At 36.7% G+C, this 13059-nt stretch overlaps 1 protein-coding gene across 6 annotated transcripts in view; it reads left to right on the top strand.

Moving 5' to 3' along the window:
* The window catches only part of KANSL1 (KAT8 regulatory NSL complex subunit 1), a 185893-nt gene that overhangs the window by 40406 nt on the left and 132428 nt on the right, over positions 1-13059 (top strand). For all 6 annotated transcript variants that reach the window (XM_035721191.2, XM_025436764.3, XM_035721190.2 and 3 more), the window contains one exon: positions 7216-8587. In XM_035721191.2, coding sequence (XP_035577084.1) covers positions 7299-8587 — 1289 coding nt within the window. In that variant the 5' untranslated portion in view covers positions 7216-7298. The remainder of the gene's footprint in view (positions 1-7215; positions 8588-13059) is intronic.

Below are 13059 nucleotides of genomic sequence, written 5' to 3'. Positions count from 1 at the left end.
TCATAAGCATAGGAAGAGACCTTGAATGTCACATATTTCAACTTTATCCCAACTTGTATCCCTCAGAATAGTATTCTGCAAGATACTATTAGATCTAATGGGGGGGGTATTTATTTGGTTTGGTAAAGGCAAACATTTTGACTATTCAGTCTGATGAAGTGCATTGTGTATCTCTACCAGGACAGTTTTCCCCAAATGTGTTTGCCTGCTGAACCCATCTGACATCTTCCAGTCCCCAAAATGCTTTCTTGGAACTGGGAGGGAAATCACTAATACCTAGCTCAATCTTCTATAGCCCCCCTCTTTTTTGGGAGGGTGTCTTCAAGTTTACTGCAGAATCTTAATGTCAGTGACAACAGATACATTAGCTCATCTGTATTTGTCAGATTGTGGTTTATTAGATGGGCTACAAATTGGGATATTTTAGATTTCTGTATTCTGAATGTACAGTACAACTTTATAGTCTATCTTTACTAGTAAATTGGAAGTTATAATCCCAGCCTGAAACCTACTGCCCAGGTTGTTATGAGGATTAATAAGTTAATTATAGCTTTTAATGCTTTGTATTCTTTGGAGAAAAGTTATTTATCATAAGCTGTTCTGTTTTTGTAAAACTGCTTAAGTTTGAGAGTCTTTCTCTGCTTTAAATTGTTGTGGAGTGAAGCTTTTGGGACTCAAGTGGGATGGGAATCATTGCTTTAATCAACATTTTGCTCAGTATGTTAAATTTATGAAAGTTACCATGACATTTTACCTTATTCAAGTTTTTTGGTTCTTTAAGAGTTTGCATTATTTTCTTTTTGCATCTTTTCCTTCTGTTTTCCAGGTAATATGTGTTTATGATGGAGACATATATGCTAGAAAACAAAAAAACAAAAGAACCTTACCACCTACTTTTTTTTAAACAAAAATGAGTCCACAGTATACGTTTTGTTTTTTTAATACCTTTTTATTTTTGAAAATTATTATTTTTTTAAAGGTTTTATTTATTCATGAGAGACACACAGAGAGACAGAGACACAGGCAGAGGGAGAAGTAGGTTCCCTGTGGGGAGCCGAATGCAGGACTCGATCCCAGGACCCTGAAATCATGCCCTGAGCAGAAGGCAGATGCTTAACCTCTGAGCCACCCAGGTGTCCCAACACTTATTTTTTTATTTAACAGTGGAGCAAGCACTTTTTCAAGTCACTAAATATAGTTTTACATTGTTATTATTTATGGTTGCATAGTATTCCATTGTATGGCTATTGCATAATTTAAGTGAATTGTTTGGCATTTGGTTTGCTTTCTTTTTATTGTAAGCATTATGAAGTATTAAATATTAAAAGTAAATCTAGGGACACCTGGGTGGCTCAGTTAGTTAAGCATCCTACTCTGGTTTCAGCTCAGGTCACAATCTCAGTGAGATCAAGCCCCCCCTGATCAAGAGATCAGGCTCCACGCCCAGCAGAATTCTCTTCTCTCCTTCTCCTTCTCCACCCCTCCTTTGTGTTCTAGCTCTCTTTCTCTAAAAAAAAAAAAGAAAAAAAAAAAAAGTAAATCTAAACATATAGCAAAAATTGAAGAAAAGTCCTAAGCTTTGGTAGTTTATAGCAGTTACAGCTAATATTGAGTGCTAACTAGATTTGCCATGTCCATTTTTATGTGCATGGGTCCTCTAGTAAGTGGTTTTAGGGAATTATTTGCTTTAAAATTTTCCTGTGCATTAAGAAGTCTTACTGAAATTTATTTATTCCTTTTATATTTGCTCTTTGTCTATAGGTTATAACAATAGACAAATAATCAGTGTTTGTGTCAGGCACTAGGCTAAGTAATTGAAAGTATTTTATTTAATCATCAGGCAAGCAGCCTTGTCATTTGCAGAAGGCTGTCATTTGCATATGAGGAAATTGAGGAACAGCATAATTAAATTTAAATGAGGGTAGAGCCAGAATGAAGCCAGACCTGTTCCCCTTACTTCAACAAAGTGAATGCCTTTGGGGGCAATTTTGAATAGCATAGTATTTCAAGTCCGTAAAGGGGAAGGATGGAGATTTCAATCTTTTTTTTTTTTTTTTTTAACAGTATTGTTTTGATATAGAGAGATAAAGATTTTGGAGTTAGGAATGGATTTCTTCTGAAGAGGTTTCTTTTCCCCCACTTTTCTCCTTTTCACCCTCCCTTATTTAGATGATTGTTTTAGTAACTACTCTTTGCAGTGCATCCTGTGGGGATATTGAGACCAAGGAGAGCGTGTATAAACAAAATAAACTCTTGCCTTTGAGATGTACGTGATTAATGTCAAGTTCACAGATGTAGTTTCAGAGGGTCAGAGAAATCTTGAAAGAGTTGGGATTTGAGCCAGCAGATTTTTCTTTAAGTTGTGAACTTTAAGGAATTGTATAATTCTAAAATAACTTTGGAATGTTTACGCCTTAAGTACTTTCTGTGGTGTGATGTTAATTATGACCTTCTTTATGTGTGCTGGGTGAGCCGGGATTTTCCTAAGTTTTGTGTAAGCTATGTAACATCTGTGTCCTTGCCTGGGTCCCCACGGGGAGGCTGTTTCCTGCCATTGGCTGAGACTTACTGCAGAGCTCTGGGTTAGTAGGCTACAACTACTCTTCTCACATGTTGTATTGATGATCTTCTAACTTGCCTTTCTTCATTGTAAGTATCAACTATGTATTGATGTCATTTCAAAAGAGAAGATGGAATTGATGGGAAAGACTTGATAGTGATTTTTTGTTTATGGGAGAAAATCCTTTGCATGTTATAAAACCAACTCAGCATATTTTGAACAAATAACATTGGTTCATTTGCCATTTGGTCTGTAGCTCAACTGTTTTCCCTTAAGCCACCCAGGTTTCCCTGTAGCTCAACTGTTTATACTATTATTAGGAATTATTACTAAATTTAAAATCAAGTTGGGAAAGTAGACATGGAACAGTTTATGACACGTACAATGCCATATGCGAGAAAAGTCCATAAGGATGAATCTCTAAATGCCCTAGAAGATCTAATTATTTCATAGGATATTCATTAAAATACAATCTTAGAACAAGAAACTTTTGGGGCAGCCTGGGTGGCTCAGCGGTTTAGTGCCGCCTTCAGCCCAGGGCCTAATCCTGGAGACCCCGGATCGAGTCCTATGTCAGGCTCCCTGCATGGAGCCTGCTTCTCCCTCTGCCTGTGTGCGTCTCTCTCTCTCTCTCTCTCTCTCTCTCTCATGAATAATTAAATAAAATCTTTATAAAAAAGGAAACTTTTAGCAAATTATATAGTGGAATAGACAAATTTGACTTTGAAGTGTACTGGTATTTGTATGGATGGTTTTCTCACTCATTTACTTAAATATTTCAATATTAGGATTTTTTTTTTAAATATTAGTAATTTGAATTACCGTGCTTTAAAGAATATTCGTGTATTCCTGTAGGGCTTGTCTTCCTATGTTGGTATTGATATGGAGATTAAAATGTTTGACCAAATTGGAAGTTGCCTTTCTCTTTTTTTTTGACTGGGGAGGAGGTTGCATTAGTTCAGTGATTCACAAATTTTTTGGTCTGGAGGCTCCTTTTTACTCTTAGGAAATGTTGAGAACCACAAAAAACTTTACTGGGTTATTATCAATGGTTGGTGTACTAGAAATTTCGGGATATTTTTAAAATAATTATTTACTAACTCATTTTAAAATGACAAACCCGTTACATATTATGAAAAAATAACTTTTTACCAGAACAGAAAAATTTAGTAAATGGTATCATTATACGTTTTTGCAAATCTTTTTAATGTCTGGCTTTATGGGCAAATTCTCATCTCTGCTTCAGCATACATTCTGTTGTGGTAGGTTGTTTTGGTTGAAGTATATAAAGAAAATCTGGCCTGACATAGATAAATAGTTGGAAAATAGAAGAATATTTTAATGGACTTTTCAGATAAGTTGGGTATTCTTTGACGCTAAAACCCATACTTGACAAGTAGTAGTTTTATAAAGGTTAGTTGCACTGTGGAATCTAAAACCACGTTATTAATTTTTTTGTACTCTTCTACGTTAAAATCCATTGGTATTTTTTGCATTTGTTTTTACCCATGTGTGAGTTTCTAACACACATTGGTAATTTGGTCATTCACTGGGTTATGCAATTCTTCAGTTGTTGATACATTTCATTATATTGCAGCAAAAATTCACATTCATTGATATTAGAAGTAATCTGTTTAATCAGAAACAAGATTTGTAAGTATTGGGGAAATGTTCAAGCTCATGGTGGATACCAGTTTTCAAAATATTTACTTTTGCTTGAAAACTCAGATTTTATCATTGGCAACAAACATCAGTGGTTTTTCTTGAAGTGACAGGTTCACTTTGTTCATTTTTGAGAAAATATCTACTAACAACTTAAGTCTGAATAACCATATTTTTCTGCCAAGTAAAAATAGTGTTCTTTGAAAAATGCTTCCAGTTCAGTTTGCAACTCAGTTTTGTAGTGCTTTTTCTCAGACCTTAAAGCAGCAGAAGTTGTTTTCTGTGCACTTTTCCTTTTATCACACAGTATTTAAAAATGTATACTAAATATATATATATATATATATATATATTAAAGTTTGGAGACTTATTAAGATTCATAATTTCATCAAAGACATTGTTTGGTGGAATGGACTTTCTTTTTTTTTTTTTTTAAACTAAATGAGTAGAGAATATAATGACCAGTGATTGTCAGTACAATTTGATGCCTCTGTGTTGATTTATGGTAAGGTACCAACAGTTTTGCTTAGCCTTAGTTTTGTACTCTTATTGCAGACTTCAGTGCAGTGAGAAGAGACAAATAATGTTTTTGTATTAATAGGAAAATAGCTTTGATCTTGTGGACTCCTGAAAATGCAAACTCCTAAGAAGCCTATAAACCATGCTTAAAGAATAGCTGGCTTAGCCCCCTATGTTTATAGCAGCATTGTTTGCAATAGCCAAGATATGGAAACAGCCCAAGTGTCCATCGACTGATGAACTCATTCATCATTCATGTATGTGGTGTATATATACAATGGAATATTATTCAGCCACACAAAACAATGAAATTGTGCCGTTTGCAACAACATAGATGGAGCTAGAGAATATAATGCGTAAGTGTAATAAGTCAGAGGAAGACCGATACCATATGATTTCACTCATTTGTGGAATTTAAGAAACAAATAAGCAAAGGGGAAGAAATAAGAGAAATCAAGAAACACTTTTAATTGTAAAGAACAAACTGATGGTTATCAGATGGGAGGTGAGGAGAGGATGGGTAAATAGTTGATAGGGATTAAGGGCACTTGTGATGAGCACTGAGTGACGTATGGAATTGTTGAATCATTGTATTGTGTACCTGAGACTAATATACCACTGTGTTAACTACATTGAAATTAAAAAAAACAATTTAAAAATAGTTGTCGGGCAGTCCCGGTGGTGCAGCGGTTTAGGCCTGCAGCCCGGGGTGTGATCCTGGAGATCCGGGATCGAGTCCCACATCAGGCTTCCTGCACGGAGCCTGCTTCTCCCTCTGCCTGTGTCTCTGCCTCTCTCTTGCTCTCTCTCTGAATAAATAAATAAATAAACAAATAAATAAATCTTAAAAAGATAGTTGTCTTATTAGCTCTATATAAATTCCTTTGATCTCAGACCAGATAAGTCCAAGAGGATGTAGAAAATGACTGAGGTTCTTAGCTTGGGCTGCTAAATGCAAGCAATGCCATTACCTGAGATTATAAAACAGGATGAGAATGTATTGGAAGAAGAGAGTGAATTTTGAGTTTCAGGAAGCTTGAGGATCATAGAGGTGGGAATATTGATTAGTGAAGCTCAGCAAGTTTTTCGAGTGTTAGGAGGCCTTGCTGTACTAGGTAGTTACTGCAAAGGAAGTGAGTTGAGAAAGAAAAGGGCAGAAGGGACCTTGGTATAAAGGACATCAGGAAAGGAGCATTTCAAGATGAATGAGATGGTCAGCACTACCTAATGCTTCAGAGAAGTCTCATAGATTGGGGGCTTGAGAGTTGACCGTTGGATTTGATGATGAGATTACTAGTGCCCTTTGCCAGAGCAGTAGGTTTGTTTGTTTGTTTATTTAAAGATTTTATTTATTCATGATAGGCAGAGAGACACAGGAAGAAGCAGGCTCCATGCTGGGAGCCCAATGCGAGTCCCGGGACTCCAGGATCGCACCCTGGGCCAAAGGCAGGTGCTAAACCACTGAGCCACCCAGGGGTCCCCAGAGCAGTAGGTTTAGAAGCCAGATTGTGAGTGAAAAGTTTAGAGGCAGCTATTTATACAATTCTTTCAAGAAGTTTTGGGGTAAAGGGAGTGCCTGGTCAGCTCAGAGGAGCATATGACTCTTGATCTCAGGGTGGTGAGTTTGAGCCTCATGTTGGATATAGTTAATTAGATTTAAAAAAAAAGTTTTGAGGTAAAGGAAAATAAATGTGTTGGGCCATTTGAGAGGTGGGCTGGCTGTACTATAAAGACAGTGAAAGAGAAATTGGATGAAGCAAACTGGTAATTCAGTTTGTAGTGTGAGGGGTTTTTCAGAGAAGTGAGAAGCTGATAAGCACTGGATTCTCTGGTTAGAGTAATGCACAGAACTGTTTAGCATACAAGCTTTTTTAGCAGTAATGGGGACTGCCTTACTAATTCTTTTCTGTTTAATTGCTATGTTTGCTTTGATACATTTTCTTTATTTTTAAAGATTTATTTGTTTTAGAGAGTAAGAATATGCAAGTGAGGGTAGGGGCAGATGGGAGAGGGAGAGAAGGATGCTGGACTCCATCCCACGACCCAGAGATCATGACCTGAGCTGAAATCAAGAGTTAGACACTCAACCGACTGAGTCACCCAGGTGTCCTCATACATGTGCTTTAAATTCCCTGATTTCGAGAAGTTTTATAGTGTTTTTTTTCAATGCAGATGATTTAACCTTTAACAATCTGATTCTTTCAGAATGGAACTTTTATTTGGCTACTTTCAGTCTATGGTAGCAAGTGACAAAAAAGAAGGATGGCATTCTTTCTCTGCAAGGATTGTCATACACTGTCTCCCCCTCCCCATCCCCCAATATAGGAGTATCAAGGTATCCAGATTAGTCTTAGTGTTTTTGTTTCTGGAGGCAATTTGGATTATAGCCTCAAGTAGTATTTGTATTAAAAGCATGTGAGTTGTTTTCTAATGTGTGTTTATTTCTAACTTCATTTTCTTTTTTTCTCTTTTAGTCTGTTCTCTGGGGAGGCGGTAAGGGGCCGTGGAGCTGGCCTCGGCACCGGGAGAGGCTGGACTTCCTGTCTCTCTGTGCTGAATGGCTGCGATGGCGCCCGCTCTCACTGACGCAGCAGCTGAAGCACACCATATCCGGTTCAAACTGGCTCCCCCATCCTCCACTTTGTCCCCTGGCAGTGCCGAAAATAACGGCAACGCCAACATTCTTATTGCTGCCAACGGAACCAAAAGAAAAGCCATTGCTGCAGAGGATCCCAGTCTAGACTTCCGAAATAATCCTACCAAGGAAGACTTGGGAAAGCTGCAACCACTGGTGGCATCTTATCTCTGCTCCGATGTAACATCTGTGCCCTCAAAAGAGTCGTTGAAATTGCAAGGTGTCTTCAGCAAGCAGACAGTCCTTAAATCTCATCCTCTCTTATCTCAGTCCTATGAACTCCGAGCTGAGCTGTTGGGGAGACAGCCAGTTTTGGAGTTTTCCTTAGAAAATCTTAGAACCATGAATACGAGTAGTCAGACAGCTCTGCCACAAGCACCTGTAAATGGGTTGGCTAAGAAATTGACTAAAAGTTCAACACATTCTGATCATGACAATTCCAGTCCCCTCAATGGGGGAAAACGAGCTCTCACTTCATCTTCTCTTCAAGGGGGTGAAGTGGTGGCATCTGAATCTGGGGACTTGAAGGGGGGTATGACCAATTGCACTCTTCCACATAGAAGCCTTGATGTAGAACACACAACTATATTTAGCAATAATAGCACTGCAAACAAATCTTCTGTAAATTCCATGGAACAACCGGCACTTCAAGGAAGCAGTAGGTTATCACCTGGCACAGACTCCAGTTCTAACTTGGGGGGTGTCAAATTAGAGGATAAAAAGTCTCCCCTGTCTTCCATACTTTTCAGTGCTTTAGATTCTGACACAAGGATAACAGCTTTACTACGGAGGCAGGCTGATATTGAGAGCCGTGCCCGCAGGTTACAGAAGCGCTTACAGGTTGTGCAAGCCAAGCAGGTGGAGAGGCATATACAGCATCAGCTGGGTGGATTTTTAGAGAAAACTTTGAGCAAACTGCCAAACTTGGAATCCTTGAGGCCCCGGAGCCAGTTGATGCTGACTCGAAAGGCTGAAGCTGCACTGAGAAAAGCTGCCAGTGAGACCACCACTTCAGAGGGACTTAGCAATTTCCTGAAAAGTGATTCGATTTCAGAAGAATTGGAGAGATTTACAGCTAGTGGTATAGCCAACTTGAGGTGCAGTGAACGAGCATTTGACTCAGACGTCACTGACAGTAGTTCAGGAGGAGAGTCTGATATTGAAGAGGAAGAACTGACCAGAGCTGATCCTGAGCAACGCCATGTACCCTTGTGAGTAAAACCCATACATAATCATTCTTGAGAAATGTTGGAACAAGGGAGAAAAAAATTAGTGAATTCCCATCATAGGGAGAATGGAATTCTTTGTATATAGGTGCCTATGTTCCAGTTGTTTAATTTTAGGTATGTGGTTGCATATATCTGCTAGTAAAGAAATGAAAGATATTTCTGGCAAAATGTTGTGTTGCTGTAGATGTTATTTATTAAGAAAAAAACTAGAAGACATCCAGTTTGTAAAATTATATACTTCTTTCAGAGTGAAGTTAGATTTCTTTTAAAAGTATACGTAGGATATATTTTGTAAGTCTGTATGGCTTGGCTTCAGGTTCTCTAATAAGAGATATATATATATAGATAACTAAAAATATTTAGTTAAGTGGGGACAAAAGTTTAGTTGATTTTGTTAACTTCACTGCAATCCATAGCTGCTTTTATTATGTGTGTAAGTATGTATGTATGTATGTAAACTCCACCTCCAATGTGGGGCTTGAACTCAAGATTCAGAGTTCAGGAATTGCATGCTCTACTGACTGAGCCCGCCCCATAGCTGCTTTTTAAGTTAAACTTTCAATAGATATGTACCCAGTTTTCAGTTTCAGTACTTGAGATTTCCTTTTATTTTAAGGACTAGTAATCAGAAAATGCTTCAGTATTTTATAGGTTGTCTCCCAAGTACAGTCCACTTTCACAACTTGATATACTTCCTAAAAGAGCTCATCTTTATCAGATTCGAATTTTATTTTTTTCTCAGCTAAGTTTAATGTGTGGACATTTTGGGATAAATTTTTTTCTGGTTTTTCCAAATCTGTTCTGAGGAAAATTCTACATAGGCTTTGAGTGGTACTTCAAATTGCCGTGGTAAATCCAGAGGTACTTTACTCATGTCCTTCCCTCCTGCAGTGGCTCCTTACAGATAAACAAGGAAGTATAGTGTATCTCCTTAAAAATAAATCAGTATACATTTATCTCCTTATAATAAGTATTAGACTTATGAGAGGGAGAAGCATGAGATGTTGAAAAAAGAGAGGCAGGAGAGTTGACTAGTAGATCCTCTTTCATTTCCCCTTTTGGGCCAGGGACGCTACAAAGGTTAGATTGCTAAAGTAGGCTGGAATAAATAGGTGGATATGTTGGAATATTTGGGTTTTTACTTGCCTGTAGTAAAAAGGTGACTATGATTTTTCACTGAAGACTTTGTTGAGACAGCCATGCTTTTTAAGCATAAGTGAATATCCTTTTTTTCCCTCAGTTTTGTGTATATGATTTACGTGGACGGCAGCACAGTATCTGAATTTTTGTCTTACCTTTCTATTTCAAGGGGAAAAGTCTAGATAATTTTGCAGAATTTCTTCCTTTTAGACCTAATTCATTACCTTTTGTTAGGTTACTATATTTCTATAGTAATATCTAAAGCAGGTATATTTAAGAAGCTTGCCACTGCTGCAACATAGTTATCTTTCCTTAAATGGGTTAGTGACTTAAGCCAGCTTGCAAATATTTGTGACATTATCCCACTGACTTTACTGCATAAGTCAGTGCTTTAAGAAATTGTGGTTATGTTGCATATTTTGTGTTTTGAGAGTAATTTCATGAAACATACTGTAGTTGATCCATTTTAAGTTTCATGTACTTGTATATTTGAGAAGAACTAGAACCTATAAGCTTACTGTTTTCAGGTTACTTTGTATTGAAAACATTTCTAAGTTTTGGTAATGTTGTGGGAAGCTGTTCCAATTCAGTGGAATCAAAATGCCTGAGAACTTTTCTTGTTCCATGGAATAATCTAGTGATTTGAAAAGCCTGCTTAGGCTTAGTCCATTGACTCACTACTACGTTCTGAGCATTCTTATCATGTAATGGTTTGTTGATTGTTAGGTTGTGAAGTGTAAGGACAGCTTAAGAGATAGTTGTAGAAAACTTTTTGGAATCATTTGAATCCTCTTACAATTAAATCAACTAAACAGTGCTTTAAAAAGTTGAATTTCCAAGTATCAGACCATATTAAAGTAAGGAAAATTGGGGCATTAAAAGTACTGTGAAGAAAATATACTTTTTGCACATTATGATATAATTAAATTTAAATTAAAACCACCAATAAAGCCTAAGTACTTTAAAGTTCTTGTTGAGCAAGATCACCAGATTGACTCCTAAGGCTGGTATTTAGCCAGGTGTTTGTTGACCGGAGTTTTTTTAAAGGTTTTCAGCAATTGGCCAGTGAGAATGGAGGCATTACTTTGATTAAAAAAGAAGCAAAGGCGGGAGGGGAGAAGTGGTTCTTTGGATGCTGAGAAGCCTTTTCTTTGTGATTTTTTAATAGCTCTTCCCAAATCTCCTAACCACATTTATAATTCTTGAGTCCTAGAATAAGAAGCTAGTTAACTCTTCAGGAGCTTGATCCAGCTGGTGAATTTTAACTTTTCCCCTAAGGTAGCTTAATAGTTTCACTCCTTTGCTGAAGTGCTCCTGTCAGAGATAAAGTTGTCTAGATTTAGTCTAGCAGCCATGAAGATATTTAGCAGAAGAGGCTGTCGAAATGAATTGTTTTTAAATGCTGGTACTTAAATTACAAGTGGATGGTTCTGTGAAAATTACAAGCTTCCACCAAGAATTTGTGTTTTTTCTTCTTTCCTACCTCCAAGAGGAAAAACATTGATCCATTGTAAGTCATAGGCACATACTAGCAATAGTAGAATGATTGATTTTTATATGTTGTTGAATTTTTGGCAGAGTGTATATTCATCATCGTATTATATTTTACAGTTAGTAAATTCTGTATTGCCAGATGAGCTATCTTAGAGAATTTCTTTCTGTTTTCTTGATTAATTTTTTGGGGTAACTGATTTTATTTAGTTTAAAACTGTTATTTTTTTAATTTTAAGTTCTTTTTGGAAAATTATCCTAAAATGTTACACATAACTTCCTGTCTTGGTCCATGTAACTACTTCTTAGAAATGCTGTACTATATGGATTTGACTTGTATCCTTGTTTAGTAACATCACTGTGGAAGGAACAGGAATTTAAACATTATCTCCTTGATGGATGGACGAACTAGCAAGGAAGGTATATGTTTCAGCAACCACCTTAGTTTTTAATTCTTAACCATAGAAATAGAAATAAGAGCATTTAGTTACTTCATGCATATGCAGCGTAATTGTTGAGTATGTGTGTGTTTGTGTACATGCTCTCTTTTTCACTTTAGTTTTTCTTTATATTCCTCCCTCTCTCTTCCCTTTAAGCGTTTCTTTCTGCTGTTTTGTTATGAATTCCTGGACCAATAATCTCATTTTGCTAAACTTGGTTTTCATTTTTTTGGTCCTTATACTTATAAACTCCTATAGTATGTACTTGTTAAGAAAATAATTTTTTTCCAGATATTCTCTTAAACATGTTCTTAGCAGTGTTCTGGGGACTGGGACATTAATTATATAAATTATCTTGGTGGTCATTATGAAAAGAATCCATACAGTGTTTCATTAGGACTACTGAGATGTATGTTGTTTTATAGATGTTGCATATGTCTTTATATTACACAATGCCTTCTTTATAAGGACCTCCGGGAGAAAGATGTGCAACCAAGTCTAAGTGAATTTTTTCTAAGCTATTAAGTCTGTTTCTATTACGTGGATATAATTTGTGTTGTTCACTAGGTTTCTATTTTCCTCTTGGCTTTTGGAAGTGTAGAGCCAAGCTTCTAGGTCTTGTACCTTTTGTAAGGTTTAAAAATGAAAGGCTTCATTTTGTTCCCCTTGTTCTTGTTTTATTTTCATGCTTTTATTTCTGGCTTAATTTATGCTAACCTTTGTTTTATTTGATAGCCTCCTAAAGTCTGTTGCAGATCAAGGTTGGGTAAACATAAACTAGATGCTCGTTTAGTGACACTAAAAAAGTTATTTGAATTTTGGATTACCTGATTGCAGTGACGTTTCTTCTGGGGAATTTCATCATCTTGGAAATGCTAATAAAGATTTCAGTGTATAATGAATTACTGTTGTGTTTGTAGGTTTTGTTTTTTAGGTGTCAGGGAATGTTTTGTATTGTAGCTTCCTACTTGAATTTATTAAATATACACAAATGATGTTGCCAAAGGTGGTGGTCAACTTGATTTTTCCTTGTTTTCCTGTTCCTTATCCTTTCACAGAATGATGGAATGAGAGTAGCATTAGCCAGGAAAACTAAGTCCTATCTAACCCTTCTCTGTTACAGACTAGCTATAGGGCTAATCATGAAGGAATTGACTAGATAATTCTGAGGCTCAAGCTATATTTGAACTGTGACTACTGTATCTTTAAATAATGTAGCTGATGGAGCTGTTCTCAGCACTTTTTTGGGGGTAAGGGTTTGCATTTGGGGAAACTGAAGCAAAAGTCTCTACAAGTCACCAGTGTAACTTGGAACAGACCATCCTCTTGACCTAGGACTTACAACTTTAATTGTTTTTTTTTTTTTTAACTTTTATTTATTTA

This window comes from Canis lupus, chromosome 9 (assembly GCF_003254725.2).
Source record: "Canis lupus dingo isolate Sandy chromosome 9, ASM325472v2, whole genome shotgun sequence".
Lineage (NCBI taxonomy): Eukaryota > Metazoa > Chordata > Mammalia > Carnivora > Canidae > Canis > Canis lupus.
This window is presented reverse-complemented; position numbering and strand designations above follow the sequence as displayed.